This window comes from Dermochelys coriacea, chromosome 4 (assembly GCF_009764565.3).
Source record: "Dermochelys coriacea isolate rDerCor1 chromosome 4, rDerCor1.pri.v4, whole genome shotgun sequence".
Lineage (NCBI taxonomy): Eukaryota > Metazoa > Chordata > Testudines > Dermochelyidae > Dermochelys > Dermochelys coriacea.
In genome coordinates, this window is record NC_050071.1 from 99584483 (window position 1) to 99601909 (window position 17427).

Below are 17427 nucleotides of genomic sequence, written 5' to 3' on the forward strand. Positions count from 1 at the left end.
TTAGAGGAGGAGGCAGCTGGTGATGCCTACTTTATAGCTTTTAGCCCAGGAGTTAGAACACTTGCCTGGTATGGGGGAGACCCAAGTTCAACACCCCTCTCTGCCTGAGGGGAAGACAGGATTTGAACAGGAGTCTCCCACGTGTCTTAGGAAAGTGCCCTAATATGGGAATATTCTGATGTGGGGATCCTTCAAGTTCTCCTCCTGAAGCTATTGCATTTTGGGTAACTAATTAAAACGTGGTTGGAGTGGGGGACTGGACCCAACATCTCCCACCTGCCAGGTGGGTACTCTAACACCAGGCTAGAGAATCTCTCTCTCTCTCTCTCTCCTGTGGCCCTTAATGACTCTTTAAGCCCATGAGGTGCGGGAGACCCCCTGTTCAAATCCCCTCAGGCGGAGGTGGAATTGAACATAGGTCTCCCACATCCCATGTGAGTGTTCTAACCACTTGGCCAAAAGTTATAAGGTGGGCTCCTTCTCCAGTCAGTTTGTTTAGAAAGAAACACATGCTTAGTTCATTCTCACAAAAAACAATTTAGGCACCTAAGCCACCTGAATGCAGAAGAGGATTCCTGGTTGTGGATTACAAGCAGAGATAGGTGCCTATGTCAGGGCTGCAGGAAAGCACCTATCTCCATGAGAGGAGTAGGATTTAAGAACACCTACTCATGTTGGCATCTCCCACTGGCTAACTTATGTGGCTTCCTGCTTAGCATGCTGGCTTTTATGAATTGTATTCCTAGGTGCCCATCTTTCCCCATTCATTGGATATGGAGCCTTGGTGCCTGACTCAGGCTTTGTGGATTGCAGTGTTGTTCCTGTGATTTTCTAGGTGCCTAGTAACTACTGTAATTACATCACATATGTGCATCTACACTTTGCTCCTTGTGTCGACAGTGTGCGTCCTCACCAGGAGCGCTCGTATCAACTCTAGTGTCAGCGTGGAGCATTGTGGGAAGGCTCCTGGAAGCCAGTAACAGTCAACATGAGCAATGCAGCGTCTACACTGACACTTTGTCAAACTAACTACATTATTCTTGACTCTACATCACTTGTGGAGGTGGAGTTATTAAATCGGCGGAGTGGAACAGTTATGTCGGCGGGAGCGAAATTTAAGTGTAGACATTTCCATAGTGAGGTGGACATAGGCTGCCTTGCATCGACCTAACTCTGAAGTGTAGACCGGACTTAAGTCCCATTGTGAATCTGGGCCTGAGATACTACAGTGATGGGTGCCATAGAAGGACATGGAAGGTTGCATGAATAGAAAATTTTTAGGGGCAGAGGGTGCAAGTGACAAAGCCTAAGTTGCAGGAAAATGTCTGAAGCATTGAGTTTTTCAGGTTTAAATCTCTTTGCCAAACTAATAGTTTTTACCTCAATTTTTTAAAAGAAGCTGCTGAAAAGCATTAGAATGGATAATTAAAATCTAGGCATATTTATTCCAACACAGAAAAAAGACCTGACTCAGGCTCACAGGCTGGTTGGTGGCCATACGGAAGGCAGAAAGCTGACATACACATTTGTGAGGATTCATCATTTGGACCAGCTGAACATTTGAGCCATTTTGTTGCGTTTCCCCAGTAGCAGCAAAATAGTGTCAGAAAAGATAATTATCAGTGTGTTGATTCACATACACACATACTCCAAGATATCTCAAAAGTTTTCCTGTCTTCTAGGCACAATCACTTTCTTTCCCCTCCACTCTGTCAGATCACTGAGGACCCACTTTACCCAGTTTTATATCCATCCTACCCTTGAGTCAGGCAACTCTGCTTACACATATCGCTGGAGGTTTCATCACATGACAATCTTTATTTAAAGATTCATCTTCAGTTCCTGGAGACTCCTGAAGAATCCTGAAGGGTTGGCAGCCCTACATCCTTTTGTCCAAAGAGGATCACACGAGAATCCTTTCAGAGCCCTACAACAATGCTTCTTACTCTTTAATTGTTGTCTTGAGTGGTGTTGTAGCCATGTTGGTCCCAGGATATTTCTTAGGCTTTGTCTACACTGACACTTTCGTCATCAAAACTTTTGTTGCTCAGGGATGTGGAAAAAAAAACACACACCCCTGAACGACAAAAATTTTAATGACTAAAAGCACTGGTGTGGACAGCACTTGGTCAGCGGGAGACACTCTCCTGGTGATGAAGTTACCACCCCTCATTGGGGATGGTTTTATTTTGTTGCTGGGAGAGAGCTCTCCTGGCAACAAAGAGCGGCTACACTGCACACCTTACAACAGCGCTGTTCTAAGGTGTGCAGTGTAGACATAGCCTTAAGCTTTAGACATTCAGAATCCACAGTAATGGCTGAGGTACAAATTTATATGCAGATTAGACAGATAATCAACCAGAGGGGTTGCTGATGAGCAAAGGAAAACTATCTTGTATCCCAAGGGCCAAGTGTTCTGTTTCTTCTGAACCCCTAGTTCCTGCTCACCTGGGCAGTGAGAGGCCTGGATAGGGGATTTAAACTGAGATTCCTGCAAACCCTTGAGGAGCTCAATCAGCAGCCCTTAAAGGTAGCCCAAACTAGGTTTGATTTTTGGAACATAAATTGTTAAACTTTTAATAGGAAAGAGGATGGGGAGGAGGCATAAAAAGGAAAATACAGTCACACTGTATATCATAAATACCATATACCGCAGATATTAAACAAATGATTTTCAAAGATGGTCTTGAGGTTAAGGCACTGCAGTAAGACTCTTGAGATCTGGCTTCAGCTCCTGACTCTGCCACAGACTTCTTGTGTGGCCTTGGGCAAGTTGCATGATATTTCCGTGCTTCAGTTCCCCATCTTCCACAATGGAATAAATACTTCCCTACTACACAGGAATGCTGTGAGAAGAAAGTCATTCATTAATATTTGTGAGGTGCTTGTATACTATGATGATGGGAGTAATATAAGTAGGTAGATAGATGGATGGATATTATTCCTTAAATATTATCCAATTTTTAATCAGTGCATGTGCATGCTTTGTATTGTTTTTTTAAAATTCCTGAGTATTTCAGACTTTGTGCATGCACTACAACAGTAACTATAGCAACCACAATTTTAATCCATTCCCAGATAATTAGTCACATAACACTTATTAATTCCTACAGTCTCATTTTCCCAACAGTTTAGATTAGGAATGGTCTTTTCTTCATATGATCCTGTGTCATTGTGAAGCTAGTGCAACCTCCTCTTTGGATATCCTAGATGAGGAATTGAGCTCTTCTGTTTCATAAGACCATGTGCTTCAAAGTGTAAATATATATTTTCTGGTTTTCCCCATATTAGTCATTCTTAATGGAAATAAGGAAATCATCTTTGACTCAATCAAGCCTACTAAATATGTATACTATTAGCTCTCACACGGCAGAGAAACAGTTTGCATGGTAACAGATTTAAGTTTCAATTGCTAGTTTATTATATACTAACAAAATGCACACATGGTTCTGTACTGTTCAGAAAGACATTTTAAAATTAATATTGTGTATGAGATTGGATGCTATAAAGTCTTGCCCACTCACCTTTGAAAAAACCAATCTAATGTATAAAAAGGCAGTAACAATAAAAATAAGAATGCCCTGAAAACATGCACTGTATTTTTTTGTCCAAGAGAAATTTTACCTGAACTTTGTGAAGATTTCTGTTGTGTCATGCAGCAGGCAAAGCTAAAATGTATGTTTAACTAAGTGAGTAAAATAGATTATGTGGGCCAAATTGAGGTCTCTAAACAGTTCTGGTCTCTGCACTCTGTGGCACTGCAGTAACAACTGGGTGCCCACAAGGAGTCATGTTCTAGCTACAGCACTGGTGGCTAGCTATGGATGAGAGAGAACACATGGAAATGGAAGAAGCAGAGCAGGGAAAGATCTTGGAGGGAAATAGCAGGAGAACTTGGGGAAACAAAGGGAGAGAGAGACTGGTGAAAGAAGTGGAGTGGAACAGACAGGAAGAGAATTTGAAAAAATACTCAGGATAGAGAAAAGAGACATGAAAAAATAAAGGGAACAGAGACAGAAAAAGTCAGAACACTGAGGCTTGGTATACACTTAAAGCTTGTACTGGCATTGCTATGTCAATCAGGAGTGTGAAAAAACTGTACTCTGTCTTGACCAACGTAGCTATGCCAACAAAACCCCAGTGTAGAAGTAGCTATGCCATCAGAAGTGTGCTTCTGTCAGCATTTCAGATCAAAACATTGTGTTTTGATAACATTGAGAAGTTTTATTTTCATTTTTTAAAATTGGTTTTATAAAATAAATTTTGAAACAGTTGTTTTGAAACAAAAAAAAGTATCAAAATGATCCCTTCCTATATTGTCATAATGGAATGCTCCAACCTTGTTAAAAATATTTTTTTTTAAATTTCTACATGAAATTTTATCAAAATTGACACACTCCCAAAGAATGCATCAAGTTTGATGAAACAGCATTTTCCAACAGGAAAATATTCCATCTGAAAATTTTCAACCCACTCTAACTTGAACAAATATGTGTACATGTTGGTATATTACATTCCCCGTATCCATACATCAAGTGGGTTAGGTACCAACAGTCTAAAGTTTACAGTCAATGTCATGAGCCTTATTTTATTTGTAAGTACTGTTCTAAGAAGTTACTTCTCACAGTGTCCTGAGATACTCTGACTAAACATTATGTATTACTAGCAGTGCATAAGTGATTCCAGGAACAGCTATAGTAAGTATGGCCATATCACTGTGACACTGAATTTGTGCACATATCCTGAGGCCTTATTGCAAACTTAAGGAAAATTCCCTGTCCAAAGAGTGAAATAACTGATTTTAGAATTCTTGAGGGGGGGAAAAAAATCAAATTTCTTAATGAGATCTCATTAAAAGAAAGGAAATACCTACAAATTTCCCTCTCTCTAACCCTCTAACATGCACCCACTGCTCTACCTTCCACTTTTTTCTTGTGAAGAGTGCTGATGTTTAGATAAGGAATATTTCTGCTTCAAACAAGAACAACAAAAGATAGGAAAGGTCACACAGGCAGGTTTTGAAACTTGTTTTTAAAAGCAACATCAATTATAGAGCACATAATGGTCTCTGGCTCTAGTGACTAGAGTTGCTCAAAGATTATTTATATGCTACTACTATTGAAAGCTACTGAAGATTCCCCTTTATAGATGAAACTGTTATTGGTCATGAGTTACATCCTTTCCATTGCATCAGACCTGTTCAGAGACAGAACCCTCCCTTTCATCCCCCCCAGGATACACAGACTCCCAAGGAGTTGCTCTGTGGCACTGTGACCCAGACTTCTACTTCACACCCTCTCTCGGCACATCTAAAACCCATTAGTTCCACTGCCTCTTGGGCAGTATGTACCCATGGAGTGCAACATTTGCCCTACATGCAAGAGAATCTCCACTAACTTTCAATGGTAGCAACACTTACAGCCTCTTTTCAGAACTCCTGTCCTATAAAATGAGATCTTCACATGCTTCCTCCGTTTTACAGACGCACTCAGCTCTGAACGCACAAGCATAAAGACCTGGCATACATATTGTCCCAGGAGAACTACATCAGAGTGACTAAAATCTACTAACTGCCAATCTGTCCATGCTTGGACTTCAACCAATTTTACGGAAAATAGATCTTGTTAAACAGTCATCACTGAATGGGGGTGTTTCTAGTGATGTTCTGCAGAGATCAGTACTACACCTAATGCTACTCGGTATTTTCATCAATGATCTGGAATACAAACTGGCTGATGACAAAGTTTGGCAGAAAGATAAATAATGATGAGGACAGAGCAGTCATACAGAGTGATCTGGATCACTTCATAAGCTGGTCCAATTCAAACAAAATGTGTTTTAATGGAGCCAGATACAAGGGGTATATCCAAGAGCAAAGAATGCAAGCCATACCTACATAATGGGGGACAATATCCTAGAATATAGTGACTGAAAAGGATTTAAGGGTCATAGTGGACAAACAGCTCATATGAGCTCCCTTTGAAGTGCTGTGGCAAGAAAAGCTAATGTGATGGTTGGATGTATAAACGGGAGTTGTGAGGTGTTTTTACCTCTGTAGATGGCATTGGTGAGACAGATACTAGAATACTGCATGCAGTATTAGGAGTGTGGGAAAAAAACACCTGAGCGATATAAGTTACACCAGCTTCTCCTACTGACATAGCAACTGCCGCTCATTGGGGGTGAGTTAATTATGTTGATGGGAAAGCTCTTTCCCGCCGGCATAGAGCAGCTACATGAGAGATCTTTCAGCAGCACAGCTGCATTGGTACAGCTGAGCTGCTGTAAGCTCTCATGTAGACATAGCCCAAGTAACACTACATGAAGAAGCATTTACCCGGGTTACATGCCTATACTCACCTCAGAGTGGAGTTTTTCACAGATTTAGGGTGCAAGAACAAGAGCTGCATAGTTCATGGGAAGTTGGACCGCCACCTTCCTCCATAGCCCCTTTTAGATTTTCTCATACGAAGGGAAGATTTGAAGGAAATTCATCTCAGGGAGTTTTCTGGGCCAGGTATCCACCACATGCAGGAGCGTAAATTTTGCTATTTAATTTTTATGTTTTGTATTTAATAGTCACCTCGTTCTTGAAAAATGAACTTGAACATAAACTGCAGAAAAAAGTCAGATTCCTGTCATGTTAACAGCAGCTAATTAATGTCCTCCTTTCCCCTCTCTTTGTTTAGGTTTCATCACACTTTGAATGATTTTGACATAATGACAGCTGAGGATTCCACTGCTAGGATGAGTAACGACTCCTCCAACATGTCTACAACCAAAGTTCCTGAAGGTGTAGCTGGTGCACCTAATGAGGCTGCCCTGTTGGCACTCATGGAGCGTACTGGATATACTATGATTCAAGAGAACGGGCAGCGCAAGTATGGTGGGCCTCCACCTGGCTGGGAGGGGTTGCACCCTCCTCGTGGCTGTGAAGTCTTTGTTGGTAAAATTCCTCGTGATGTGTACGAAGACGAGCTTGTGCCTGTTTTTGAGTCCGTAGGACGTATCTATGAAATGCGCCTGATGATGGACTTTGATGGGAAAAACCGTGGCTACGCTTTTGTTATGTACACACACAAGCATGAAGCCAAACGTGCCGTCAGAGAACTGAACAACTACGAAATCCGTCCTGGTAGGCTTCTAGGTGTTTGCTGCAGTGTGGATAACTGTAGGCTGTTCATCGGAGGTATACCCAAGATGAAGAAGAGAGAGGAAATTCTAGAAGAGATCTCCAAGGTGACAGAGGGTGTGCTAGACGTCATTGTGTATGCAAGTGCAGCAGACAAGATGAAAAATCGAGGCTTCGCCTTTGTGGAGTATGAAAGCCATCGAGCGGCCGCCATGGCAAGGAGAAAGCTGATGCCTGGGAGAATCCAACTGTGGGGCCACCAAATTGCTGTTGATTGGGCAGAACCAGAGATAGATGTTGATGAAGATGTAATGGAGACTGTTAAAATCCTGTATGTGAGAAATTTAATGATTGAAACCACAGAGGATACAATTAAAAAGATCTTTGGCCAGTTTAACCCTGGCTGTGTAGAACGGGTTAAAAAAATACGCGATTATGCCTTTGTGCACTTTACAAGCAGGGAAGATGCAGTTCATGCCATGAACAACCTCAATGGCACTGAACTTGAAGGCTCATGCCTGGAAGTTACCTTGGCCAAACCAGTAGACAAAGAGCAGTACACTCGTTATCAGAAAGCAGCTAAAGGAGGAGCAGCAGCAACAACAACAACAGAAGTAACTCAGCAACCCAACTATGTTTACTCTTGCGATCCATATACACTAGCATATTATGGATATCCATACAATGCTCTGATCGGTCCCAACCGAGATTACTTTGTGAAAGGTTAGTAAGCACAGTTGAACATAATCTAATTAGGGGGCATTATTGCCAGCTTTGCTTTTGGGGGGGGGGGCATGAATCTGTCTTAAATAGAAAAGGAGTACTTGTGGCACCTTAGAGACTAACAAATTTATTAGAGCATAAGCTTTCGTGAGCTACAGCTCACTTCATCGGATGCATTTGGTGGAAAAAACAGAGGAGAGATTTATATACACACACACAGAGAACATGAAACAATGGGTTTCCCATTGTTTCATGTTCTCTGTGTGTGTGTATATAAATCTCTCCTCTGTTTTTTCCACCAAATGCATCCGATGAAGTGAGCTGTAGCTCACGAAAGCTTATGCTCTAATAAATTTGTTAGTCTCTAAGGTGCCACAAGTACTCCTTTTCTTTTTGCGAATACAGACTAACACGGCTGCTACTCTGAAACCTGTCTTAAATAGGTAACAGCTGAGATGTTTTATATTTTTCTTCACTTATCTTTGCAGCACAGTTAGTCATAATTATACTCTGTCTTACTTTATTAATGCTAGTATATTGAAGATATTTTTCTTTTGACAATCCTTTTCTAATATGCAGACAGGTGTAAGGTAGGGGTGCACTAGTGGACAGAACACAGGATTGGGAATCAGGAGATCTAACTTCTATTACTGTTGTATTACCCTGGGCAAGTAACAGAAGTTTCCTATAGTTTAAGTACCAGACTTCTTGAGTCTAATTATCCAAGGTGTTGTACATCTGCACTTCCCTTTGACTTCAGCTACAGCACTGGGTGCTCTGAAAAAATCAGATCCTAGGTGTCTCAAAATAGGCATCCAAAATTACAGGATGCCTTTGAAAACCTTAGCCATAAACTCTCTATGCCTCAGTTACTGCATCTGTAAAAAACTGATCATACTGTACCCTCCTTTATGAAAAGCTTTGAGTCTGTTGATGAAAGGTGCTATATAAGTTACAAGTATTGCTCTTACTATTGGAATTTAATTGTTGTTGAATTCTATATATTAAAAATTAGCCAAAAAATTAATCATTCAGGCTTAAATTCCAACAATTATAACTGACATTTTGTAATTGCAAGTGGTTTTGTACTGCCAATACAGAGAATATAATTTACTGAAATTCTGAAAATGTATTTCCCAGCCAAGTTCAGTTTAACAATAAGCATGATCTTATTCTTTTACCACATATATAAATATAGAAATATTTGTAAACCCTAACTGGTCAAAAGTTCCAGCCTCAACTCAATCTCCCGATTTATATCTGCAACTATTTATGCACTAGGAGTCAGTTAATTGGATGTCTGAATCAGAGGCACCAGAACAGAGGGTGGGCAAGGGGCTATGGCCCTCCCACTTTTGAAAGTGGATGGGCCTGTCCCTCCCACTTTTTGCCATGGACCCAGCCCCCTGCCTCTCCTCTTCCCCCACCCCCACTCCCCAAGGCCTCAGCATTGGCCAGGCCGGAAGCCTGAGCCTGGCCCGGGTAGCTGGGCAGCTGTAGGGAGCTACAGACCCTCCACCTGCCCGAGGTGGAAGGCCCCGAAAGCAGTCCCCAGCCCATGTTCCTGCCCCTCAGGTCCCCTGCCCAGGGCAGATGGAGGGTATGCAGCTGCCCGGGTGGCTCTTACCATGGCTTGCCTGTGGCTCATTGGCCCCCCAGGCCCTGCCCCCAGGCCAGGCCAGAAGCCAGAGCCAAGTCAGGGTAAGAGCCATGCATGCAGCTGTAGGGAGCTGCAGACCCTCCATCTGTCCTCGGAGGGGAGCCCAGGAGGCAGAGACATGGGGGCTGCTCTAGGGCTCCCCACCCTGGGCAGATGGAGAGGCCAAAGTTCCCCAGCCTGCCTCTGGCTTCCAGCTTGGCCAGGGTTTTGAGGGGAAGAGGAGGGACAGGGTTGGGGCCAGAGTCAGGGCTCCAGGCTCCCACCCCCTCTCCTTTTAGGAAAATTCCATCACCCCTGGTCTGAATACCCAAACAACCTGCCATAAAACTATCACTACATCACAGGACCAAAAGCACCATAGTAACATTTGCAAAATTGTTGTTATAAATTCAACATTATTAATAAATTCCAGAGAATACCGAAGTCTGAACTATACCACTAAAAGCTAGTCGTGCAAGGAGTAGTACTATGAACACCAGAAAATGCATTGTCTGCTTGTGCATTCCTGTTTCAAGCAAGATTCCCTTTGTTTTCAAAAACAGAGTCATTCAAATTCAGCTATTCCAACTACAGCTATCTTATTACTATCCGAATGCCTGTATGTGGGGGTATTAAACATTTCCCCCATTGCTGTTACTGTGTTATTCATCCTTATTTTGTTATGTTGTTATTATAAGCAGGCAGCATAAGAGGCAGAGGGCGAGGTGCAGCTGGCAACAGAGCCCCTGGCCCCAGAGGCTCTTATCTGGGGGGATATTCTGCAGGCCGTGGCATATATAGCAGATACCACGAAGGGAAAGGAAAGCAGCAAGAAAAAGGATATGAGCTTGTACCCAATTTGGAGTTGTCTGCTGTCAATCCAGTTGCCATTAAACCTGGTGCAGGTTAGTATAATTACTAGGTTGGGCAAACCTGTTGGGAGGTGGGTGGGGAGAATAAAGAGGCTTGAAATTCAGCCCGTTCTTTGAACTGAGCTTGAACTTTTTAGATTCAGATTGGTTTGGGTAAATTAACTCCCCACCCAACCAGCTGTGGTGATAATTAGGATATTTTTGTGGCTGGGACCAGTGGGTCTGCATTCTTCCTGCTGAGTTTGACCAATCGTTCTATTCAAATCTGACAATCGCTATCCTCTCTACAAATGTGAGGCAGCAAATGCATTCTCCGGCACCACTCACTGAGGGTTACTAGCTATGATCACTTGTGTGGGCTCCACAGGCCAAAGGGACAAGATAGTCCCACACCTAGGTTTCCTCTCTGGGTCTAACCATATAGCAACACAGCTGCTGGTTTCAGAGGCTGCTGTTCTGTTTGCTAGAGAATGAAGACTAGGGGTCACATTCCTCCCTGTTTATCTCCTTTGATGTTAGTGATTACATCAGGGTGACTTTGGCCCCAGGAATATAGACATCTAGAAGACAAAGGGGTTGGAGAGCAGGCAGATCTCCCTATGTGAGGATTTCCTTGGCGTGGGAGAGTCCCCAGCTGGCACAGAGCTGGCAGCACTGGTTTCTATGCCACTCTCCTGGAGCCTCCAGTTTAGGATTATGGTAGAGCAGGAATGGGATGGCTAAATCACACAGTGCTCCAGCAATTCCTGGCTGGCAGATAGCCCCTTAGGTGCTATTACTAGCCGACAAACTTTAGGACAGCCTCTAGGCTGTTCTAAGTTACACAGGGGCTAGTGGAGAACCAGCCTCAGGACCAGGGAACAGCAACAAGTTCCGTTCCACCACCCCCTTCGCAACAGCCTGTGGAAGCTGGGTGCAGCTGAGAACCTAGCCCTTGGTGTTTATAGGAGAAAATGGTAATGGCTAGAATGAAGTTGTAGAAGTCCGCAAGACCTTATTTGAATAGACTTCTGTTTGGGCTATTATGAGGTAGAATCTACATTGAAGTAACCAGGGTGAGCAACTGAAAAAAGTAATCATGCACTCTCCCTACAGTATAATCAGAATTGTAACAGACATACATAATAAAACACCACTGATGTTACAGTAAAAATGCACTTGATTGTAGTTGTAACATTATGAAATTCTCTAATAATCAATTACAAATAAGTGGAAATCACTTTTAAGATATGCACTTATCTTAAATAAACTAAAAAAACTTGAACACTCCTAAAGGAAGATGACATCTTGACTGTTTGATGATGTAGTTTGAGAAAAGAGGCATTCAGTTTAGTACTTGCATGACAAAAGTAGATGATTTTCAAAGATGAGGTCTGTTTTCAAAGAAAGATTTGAGATAATTTAACCTATATCCTCAGACTCTCTGGGCAAAATGTCAGTTCTCAGAGAGAGCTTTCCCACCCTTCATAATTGAATACATCTTAGGAGTTTCAGGTATTTCTAAAGATTATTTGAAAAATGATTTTTGATATACACACTATATTCTTGCCTAGTAAATATTTATTGATGGTATCTGTCTAATTTATTAGAATTCCAAAGATAGGCCAAAAGCAGACTCTTGAGTTCACATATTTCCAGATTTTAGGAAGGTTTGGATTCAAATCCCTAGATCCAAACCTGCCCCTGTGGTAGTGGTTCCAGATCCAGTTCTAAATGGAAAGGGCTAATTTCTGGTCCCTGTTAACGTGTGGTCAAAATCTTATAAAAAGAGGTGTTCTTGTGAAGTTAGGTTGTTGGGTTTTTTTAAACCAAAATGGTGGAAAACAGAACAGTTGATCTCTCATGATTTCTGCCAGTTTGGAATAAACTCTTGCAAGATTTCAACACCACTGAAACCAAACCTTGATTTGGCTTCAGACCTGATCTGTTGCCTAAAGCTAATTCAGATCCTAATCCAAACATCACCTCCTCCAGTTATCTGTAATTATAAGTAGTCACTCAGTTATCTATAAATTCATTGTTGAAAGGTTAATTAATCAAAAGCTGACTGTAAATTTTGAGGAACGCACAGAATCGCACATGTGATTGCTGGAGATTTTCTGCAGGACAAATTTGCTTCCTAAGCAATGCAGCCAAACTTCCAGGGGAACAGACTCACAGCCCTTACATGTATAACTCTCACTGTTCATAGCTCTTTCCCCTTGTTCTTCTATTTATTGCAAGTTACCTGCTTTTTGACATGAGAAGAAAGGTGTAAGAGTTTTTTTTTTGATTAAATAAATAAGCTGAGACCAGAGTCAAGCAGAAAGATGTGATGAAATATGTGCAGCTAAATTAAGCCAGAAAAATATACAACAGTAAGTAACTATAAGTTGGCCAAAGTGAAGCCTATAGGCCAACTGCTACTCACAAAGTTACACAATACAAATCACACTCTTCTTTTCATACAGCAATTCTGCCTATGGAAACTTCAGGTCCCAGCATGCCATACTCCCACCTTGATCTCAGAGGCAGTAACTAAGATCAAGATGGAGCAATGCATGCTCAAACTTATCTCCTTAGGCCACTAGATGAGGACAACTGTAATCTAAACAGATTTCTGGAAATTTGATGTAGCCTTCAAGTTTCCTGGCAAGTTTTCAGTGTGACCTTCATGCGGGGGGAGGGTCCTGCTTTAAAGCCCATTGAGATAAAAGTGTTTGAAAAGTATGCAGTACATACAAAATTGTAGTACTGAGTCCATGAGCACATCTTGAAGTATTTATAGTAATTTTACAAATGAATTGAGAAGCACCCCTAAGACCTTGTATGTTGTATATCACAGTGATGAGCACGGTGTAAATGGTTCTCAAAGCCGGTTCTCCGCTTGTTCAGGGAAAGCCCCTGGCACGCTGGACCAGTTCGTTTACCTGCCGCATCCGCAGGTGCCGCTTCCCGCAGCCCCCATTGGCCTGTAGCGGTGAACTGTGACCAGTGGGAGCTGCGATCGGCCGAACCTGTGGACGCGGCAGGTAAACAAGCCGGTCCGGCCCACCAGGGGCTTTCCCTGAACAAGCAGTGGATCGGCTTTGAGAACCACTGGTGTAAATTACCTAGCGAGAGAGGTTTCCTTTACCTTGGAAAGAAAGCACTGTAGATGCACCTCCAATATGTTTTTGTGTATGTGGTCTGTTCTAGTGGCAATCCCTGCTATTGGGGCCCAGTACTCCATGTTTCAGGCAGCTCCAGCAGCCAAGATGATGGAAGATGGCAAAATCCACACAGTGGAACATATGATCAATCCCATTGCTGTCCAGCCGGATCCAGCCAGCGCGGCAGCGGCAGCAGCAGCAGCGGCAGCAGCTGTTATACCTGCAGTTTCAACCCCTCCACCTTTCCAGGTAAATTCAGCACGTAGTCCTTGCTAAGCTTATCTTGGCACATTGAAACCCTGGCCTCTTGCCATGCCGCAGTTTAAAGGGAGATTTGTTTAATTATTAGACTAAAAAAACAGCCCTACCTTGACAGTTGTCTCACACGGCACTAAATCACTTAGCCTCACACGGGTAAAGTAGGAGTCACATTAACTATTGCACAGATCAGCTGAATCTCAAAAGGGGTGTTCTGTGTAGAGCTGGAATGCTACTGCCTCAACATGCCTCTGCCAGAACTGTGTGCTCTGATGCTATGCTAGGGTCTCCTTGGGCTTGGGGGGGAAGAGTTGAGATACTTGCAACACTGGCTCCCTCTTCAGTTTGGGGTCTTTTTCCATCTCATTTTAATTTATTTTTTCCTTTCCATCTAGCACAGGGCAGGAAAGCATACTGGCCACGGAGAAAAAGGAAAGTGGTTAAAGCACTGCTACTTTAGCAGTCATACCTTGGCTTTACTACAGAGTTGTTGTGCAACATTAATTACTCTGTACTTCTCTTACCAGTCTTTCAAACAGTGATAATTACCCTTCCCTATCTCCCCAGAGTATTGCGAGAATAAATTCAGTAATGTTTCTAAAGCACTTTGGGATCCTCTAATGGAAGGTGCTATAGCAGTGCAATGTGTAATTGCAACAATTAAGAAGATCTTTGCAAATACTAAAAAGCTCTTAAGTCTGACATAGGATGAGAGAATTCATGTTCAACAGAACAAAATACAGTTACGGCACTTTCAGCACTTATTTTGAGGAGTCTTTAGTTCAGCAAGTGGAAACTGGACATACATAACATTAAAAAAAAAAACCTGTTTTCCCACTTTTGTGCTTGTGGGACTAGACACAACCCCAGATCCCTTCTCAGCTTGAGGTGTTTTGTTTTGTTTTGTTTTTTACTGCTGTAGCCACACCAACCTTCACATGCCATTATCATAGTCACTACTAAGAAGAAATATATAGCTCACCCTTGAAGCCTGCTAGCATCATTCCTATAACGGACTGGATATTCTCTATTGACAGTGCTGAAGTGCTTCCCTAAAAGGCTGTTGGTCTTGCCTCTGTAGCAGTGCCAGTCCAGTCAGGGAGCAAGAAACCAGGCTGGGAATCCATCCTGAAACCCTCTCATGGGAAGGCCACCATCATGCTATGGCATTGGCTGGATCTGTAAGGGTTTATTTTGATATGACAGTGACTTTTTTTTGTAGTTCCATTTCCATTTATTATGTTAATAGTGAAAAAAAAATGACACAAACTACTACAGCTCCAGAGTCACTCTGTGTAATTAAATTGTGACAGACTCTTTGGGCACAGTAACATTTGCAAAACAAATTCCTTCCTTTTTATTATTCCTTATTTGTCTTGCAGCTGCAGTCCCGGGCCAAGACACCACTGGGCCAGGCACTGTACAACCACAAAACAAAAAGACTGCCCCTGCCCCAAAAGAGCTTACAACCTAAGTAAACTTGTTGCCATATCACTGATTTGCAAAGCTCTTTTGAAACAAGTCATGAGACTTCAGAAGGTGAACAGGGGCAAGGGGAGGTATTACTAATACTTTGCACTTCAGTAGCATCTTCTATACAAGAATCTCAGTTTCATAAGCATGAATGAATTTAGCCCTGCAACAAGCAATGAGTTAGGAAAAGTATTATTACACCCATCTTACAGAATTGAGGCCCAGTGACTTGTCCTGTGTCACAATGAGGAATAGAGCCCAGGAACTTGATTTGCCCCTATGGGTGTTGAGAGAACTGACACTTCCTGCACCAGCTAGGGCAGTGGCACCAGAGAGGGGAATGTACCCTTAGGTACACCTTAGGTGAAGGCAGGCAGTGGTATCACTGCTGCCTCCAGCGGAGGAAAGCAGCTTCAAGTTACCTTTGGAATTCCACAGAAGCGCTACTGGCGAAAACTACCTGGGAGATATCTGTTCATGTAGGATGCACTAGTACTTTACAGACATTGGAGAAGGGACAGTCCCTGCCCTGAAGTGCTCAAGAAAAGACAGAAATGTAGACAGAGTTTAGGGAGTTCTGTCTTTTTGTATACAAAGTCAGCTAGATTCACTATGGGCCACGTGGCAGAAATGCATCTTTAAGAGGGACGTATATATGGATGGGGAGGTTGAACTATGCATAAGGGCCATGTGGAAGAAGGCACGAAAGTGACTGTGGGGGCAGCTGAAAATGAGCAGACAAGGCTGGGAACACTGGTGGAGCGGAGGAGGTGAGGGGCAACACAAAGTTTAACAAGAGAGGATAAATGGGAAGGGGTAGTAATACAGATTTCTGAAGGCAGAGACAAGAAGTTAAAGTGTAACGTAATAGTAGCTGAGGAGCCAGACAGAGTCAAAGACAAAAGTGACATCACCCTTGTGCTCTAGCTCCCTCCCTCCACAGTTGGCCCTGCCTACTTTCTGGCCTGTGCTTGTTGGTTCCAGGTCCCCTGGAAGAGCAGGTGATGCACATGGCTTCACTGGCCTGGCTTCACTGGCCTGCCTTCCCCGCATCACCCCTGACATGCTGTCTCTACCCTTACAGGGCCATTTGTGCCAGCAGAATCAAATCTACAATCTCCTAACTCTCAATCCTATGCCTTCACCACAAGATTTTCCTTCCTCAACTTTAAAATACTGAAGTGAATCCTTTAATGTGTGAAATAATTATACTCAGCCTAGTAGATTAGATTGCAAGTGACTGGATAAAGTCTGTGAGTTGGAAGGTTAAATGCCAATTTTTTGTCCCCAGGGTCGCCCCATCACTCCAGTGTACACCATGGCTCCAAATATTCAGAGAATTCCTGCTGCAGGGATTTATGGTGCAAGTTATGTGCCCTTTGCAGCTCCTGCTGCAACAACAGCAACTATAGCCACACTACAGAAGAACGCAGCAGCAGCTGCAGCAGCAGCAGCTTATGGAGGCTATGCCGGCTATATACCTCAGGCATTTCCTACCGCAACAATCCAGGTTCCAATACATGATGTCTACCAGACATACTGAGACTATCAAACAGTGGGGGGTGGGGGGAGGGGACAAACACTGAAGGAACACTTTACTATTTATGAAGAAAGAACCTACTGCAAAAGAATATGTTTGGACTCAGTAAACTGAAAGAAAAAAAAACAAAACAAAACTGAAAGTGAAGAATGTTATCAAATATTATGTTTTGAAATATTTTATATATGTGACATTTTCACTAATTTTTTAGGATATTTTTAAAATTTAACATACCTGTATTCATACATTTCTAAGTGACCTATATGCATTAAGCCCATTGCCCATACAAATTTATACACAGTAGTGGGATTGCATAGGGGGTTTTTTGGGTGGGTTTTTTTAAGCAATTATATTTTCAATATATTTGTGGTATGAAGGTTATTTTTTAGTAACTGCTGCACTCCAGAGAATTCTATTTTGTAGTGCCTTTAATAATATATCAACTATATATATATATTAAGAAAAGCACATCTGAGCAGCTAGGAAATGTATAAACAATATATTTTGAAGAATGTTTTCAATATTTAAAGAATACATACATTAGATTGTTGTTTGTTTTTGTTTAAAACAACAAGTATCTTATTTAAAAAGTTATACTGGAAAGTGCAATTTGAAAATGAGCGAGACCTCTGCATTTTGTGCTGGCATTAGTAGTTTGT

At 42.3% G+C, this 17427-nt stretch overlaps 1 protein-coding gene across 7 annotated transcripts in view; it reads left to right on the top strand.

Moving 5' to 3' along the window:
* The window catches only part of RBM47 (RNA binding motif protein 47), a 112050-nt gene extending 94963 nt beyond the window's left edge, over positions 1-17087 (top strand). For 5 of the 7 annotated variants that reach the window (XM_038401021.2, XM_038401023.2, XM_038401024.2 and 2 more), the window contains 4 exons: positions 6690-7855; positions 10193-10399; positions 13544-13746; positions 16520-17087. In XM_038401021.2, the coding sequence (XP_038256949.1) occupies positions 6690-7855; positions 10193-10399; positions 13544-13746; positions 16520-16771 (1828 nt within the window). In that variant the 3' untranslated portion in view covers positions 16772-17087. The remainder of the gene's footprint in view (positions 1-6689; positions 7856-10192; positions 10400-13543; positions 13747-16519) is intronic. The other 2 variants (XM_038401022.2, XM_043513933.1) reach the window with 2 other exon arrangements.
* The last annotated feature ends 340 nt before the right edge of the window (positions 17088-17427 follow it).